Here is a 3,760-nt window from a genome sequence, read left to right on the forward strand (position 1 = left end):
CTTGAGTAAAGAAGTTTAGTCAGTACTTCTACTTTCACCAGAGTATTTTTAAACACGAGTATCTGTACTTCTACTTGAGTAAAGGATGTGTGGACTTCTACCATCTCTGGAACCAAGATAAGATTAGACTCCTTTATTGTTATTGCACAGAGTACAGCGAAATTCCAAGCATTCCCGATGGTGCAATCACACGTAACAGACCGTATAAGTATCAAGATGGGTACAAGTTAAAGTTTGAAATGTATCTATCAGCAAGGACCGATACAGGAAAACATTCCTGCCGACTGCAATAACTCTGTATAACAAATCTCCTCTGGCTGGAAGAGAACTCTCTGCTCCAACTGGACTTTTACATTTATATTCAATCTAATATTTAATAATCCATTCCTTGCACAATTAATGTATTTATAATATCCTGCCTTATATTTTGTCATTGTAAATTAGTATTTCCACATGTATATTTTTTACTTTTTTAATGCTATTTTATTTCTATTTGAGATGTTTACATTTTGAATTGTTTGTTTCTAGTCTTTTAATTTCTCTCATGCACAATGCCTTGTCTTTTTATGCTGCTGCAACGCAAACATTTCCCAAATAGGGATCGATCGAAGTACTTTTGATCTTATCTATTTGGCCATAAGACGGTTAAACACCTGAACTTTTCAAAAGAACATCCATCTGTTTGCAACTTACAAATTATTTATCTAATATATTATATCCCAATTACTGCACTATTTATATTCAATTGTATTTACTTGCAGTTTATCTGTTTTATTGTGTTGCTCTGTTGATTTTTTAAATTTAAATCTGCGATAACTTCTCTGTGTTTTTAGGCCACGAAAGTCATCACAGGCTGACGGGGTCTTACTGAGGTCCAGCATGGAGGATGGGTATGAGTTGGCTCCATGATACGCCAGCAGGCTGATCTCTCGCTGTCTCTGCTGCTGCTGGACTCTCTGTTTGGCTCTTCGGTGTCGATACGCACAGCAGCAGCTGAACAGGATGAGGACCGTCCACAGCAGCCAGAACCCTGAACACAAACATACTAACGTACTGAGTATAAGGAATACAAGTACTGTGAAAGTAAGTGAACATTTATGAATATCGCTATCAAACACTGATACAAGAATAAGGAATAATAATAATATCATAATAATAGTAATAACTATCTCTAAATATAGAAACGAGTTATTCTTTCATATTTATTTTTTGTATTATTGTTTCACATCCTTTACTTTATCTGATGTGTATTTATTGTGTTTCATTTCAATCGGTGAGGTTTCCCTGAATGTTAGATGTTGAGGGAGGGGAGTGTTTCCAATGTGTTAATGTATGTATGTGTGACTGTATGTTCTTTCTATGTTAAAAAACCCAATAAATATAATGTTAACAAATAAAACTTACTCAGGAAAAACTCAACATTTTGTTAAATATTGTTTTATATTTAAAAGCAAAAGCAGCAAAACTTTCAAAACATTTAAGAAGCTGGAACTGTTAAATATTTTTGAACAAACAGTTATTATTAGCAAAAATGTTTATATTATTATCTGTTAACCCACTCATGGTTTCAGTTACTTAAATATAATGCTGGATGGTTCAATCAATACCAAATAAGGTAAAGTACCTCAAATGTTTACTTAAGTACAGTACTTGAATACATTTACTTTCCATCACTGCAAATGAAACATTAGCCACCTTTAGCTTAGCGGTGGTGACGTGAAGTCATGTGACCGTGCTGTTGTTCCTTTATAGCCCAACATTAGCCACCTTTAGCTTAGCGGTGGTGACGTGAAGTCATGTGACCGTGCTGTAGTTCCTTTATAGCCCAACATTAGCCACCTTTAGCTTAGCGGTGGTGACGTGAAGTCATGTGACCGTGCTGTAGTTCCTTTATAGCCCAACATTAGCCACCTTTAGCTTAGCGGTGGTGACGTGAAGTCATGTGACCGTGCTGTAGTTCCTTTATAGCCCAACATTAGCTTTTTACTTTAAAGTAGTTTCTTTACTTTACTTGAAACACAGTAAAACCCACTTACACCAGAGTTCGTAGTAGTAGGTGCAGCATCCGGTCTCCCCGCAGCAGTGTCCCGTCTCACACAGGTAGCCTCCGTTAGCGTTAGCTCCGGGGCAGTACCGCGGTCTCCCCAGCAGGGGCAGGCTGCCACTAGAGTGGTACTCCATCGCACCCCCGCTCTGCCCGGAGCTAGCCCCGCGCCACCGCTGCACGCTCACCACTAGCCGCTAACAAGCCGTTAGCTTGCCAAACACTTCACTGTGGTCCAAGTCCCAACTACATTTTCCTTTCAAAATCTGAATTTGTTTTCTGAAGAGTGTTTGGTTTGGAACTGCTGCACTAGCTGTTATCTGATAACTGCAAGTAGCTTAATAATTAAGATAATCTACATTTTTAAGAGCCTTCTTTTAGAGATTTTCCCAGTGAAGGAGCTGCTACCCTGCCAGTTTTGTCAGATTTCAGACAACAAACATTAAGGGATGTAGAACCCCCTGCAAGCTAACAAGCTAAGCTAGTCTTTCCAGGCTCATTAGCATCAAAATGCTTCAATTTAAAGACTTTAAAGCTGCTGTAATCCACTTTAGAGGTCACCTCTCTGACTAAAACCCCTCTGATGTTTCACAGGTAGAAGTGCTGACTACTGCAACTAAATACTACAAGAACTGCAGCTGTAGTTTCTGAGCGAGACGGGATGACGGTTAACGAGGTCCTGCACCGGAGAGAGAGAGAAAAGACAATAGTTTATTGACAGACAACAAGACAGCACGTCACACACACACTACTACAGGCCTGTTTGATATTCACCCCCTGCAGAACTCAAACCACAACCCGACACAAAGCTGCCTCTCTGTCCACAACACACACGCACACGCTTGTTTTTGTGTACTTCTAAGAACTGTTAACGACAGGGTGCAATCCAAGGACCCTGACCTTAAAGAGGGTCAAAAACAAATTCAAGTCCGAGATAAAAAAACAACACTTCCCTGTCCTTGTGCCCCCCTGAAGATCCTGTCAGAAACAGAGATCCTTTTTCTGGAATTCTTTAATTTATATTTATTAATTTGAATTTGAATTGCACACAGCTGTTTGTCAGGAAAAAGGTTTGAAATATTTTTTGAAACGTAAAGAAATATTCAAAGATTGGCATCATCTGCATCCACATAGAGAGAATTACTCAACAAATAAATAACTCAAATACCTTTGTTATGTTGGCTTTTTGCCAAATTCACCATTAAATCAGTGCAGTTCTTTAAATACAAATAATTACCCGTTTAAAAAACATGTTATTTTTAAAGCCAGTATTGACTAGTAAGGGAAACCCTGAACATTAAACCAACAAGAGGAACGACCCTCACTTTGCAGAGATGTCCTTAATTCCAAGGCTTTACTCACACACACACACACACACACACACACACACACACACACACACACACACACACACACACACACACACACACACACACACACACACACACACACACACACACACACACACACACACACACACACACACTTAACAAACACACACACTGCAGGAAACGTAGGTGGTCTGTAAAGAGGTCCAGCACACACACTGGGGAAACACTATTAAAGGACAGTGTGAGGGTCAGTAAACATAGCGTGTTTTAGTTTTTGCTAAATAATGTATATTCTGATTTCTACGTTTCCCCATATTATCCTATAACACCTGCAATAAAGATAATATTTACATATAAACTCCAAATCACAATATATAAATTCACA

The 3,760-nt window shown here is 38.8% G+C and overlaps 2 protein-coding genes across 2 annotated transcripts in view; one reads left to right on the forward strand and one right to left on the reverse strand.

Moving 5' to 3' along the window:
- The window catches only part of LOC104967117 (neuroligin-2), a 229,451-nt gene that overhangs the window by 180,345 nt on the left and 45,346 nt on the right, over positions 1 to 3,760 (forward strand). The gene's annotated exons all lie outside the window — the stretch shown is intronic.
- LOC104967115 (WW domain-binding protein 1-like) lies at positions 713 to 3,010 on the reverse strand. Its single transcript, XM_010796527.1, has 2 exons — positions 2,037 to 3,010; positions 713 to 1,030 (listed from the first exon to the last, which is right to left on the reverse strand). The coding sequence occupies exons 1-2, from the start codon at positions 2,179 to 2,181 to the stop codon at positions 732 to 734; spliced, it is 444 nt and encodes a 147-aa protein (XP_010794829.1). The 5' UTR covers positions 2,182 to 3,010; the 3' UTR covers positions 713 to 731.

This window comes from Notothenia coriiceps, unplaced genomic scaffold, assembly GCF_000735185.1.
Source record: "Notothenia coriiceps isolate Sejong01 unplaced genomic scaffold, NC01 NC01_scaffold00037250, whole genome shotgun sequence".
NCBI lineage: Eukaryota > Metazoa > Chordata > Actinopteri > Perciformes > Nototheniidae > Notothenia > Notothenia coriiceps.

Coding starts and splice junctions, on each gene's coding strand:
- LOC104967115 (XM_010796527.1), bottom strand. CDS start 2,181: ATGGAGTACCACTCTAGTGGCAGCCTGCCCCTGCTGGGGAGACCGCGG. Junction 1,031..2,036: donor CTACTACTACGAACTCTGGT/GTAAGTGGGTTT, acceptor GTTTGTGTTCAG/GGTTCTGGCTGCTGTGGACG.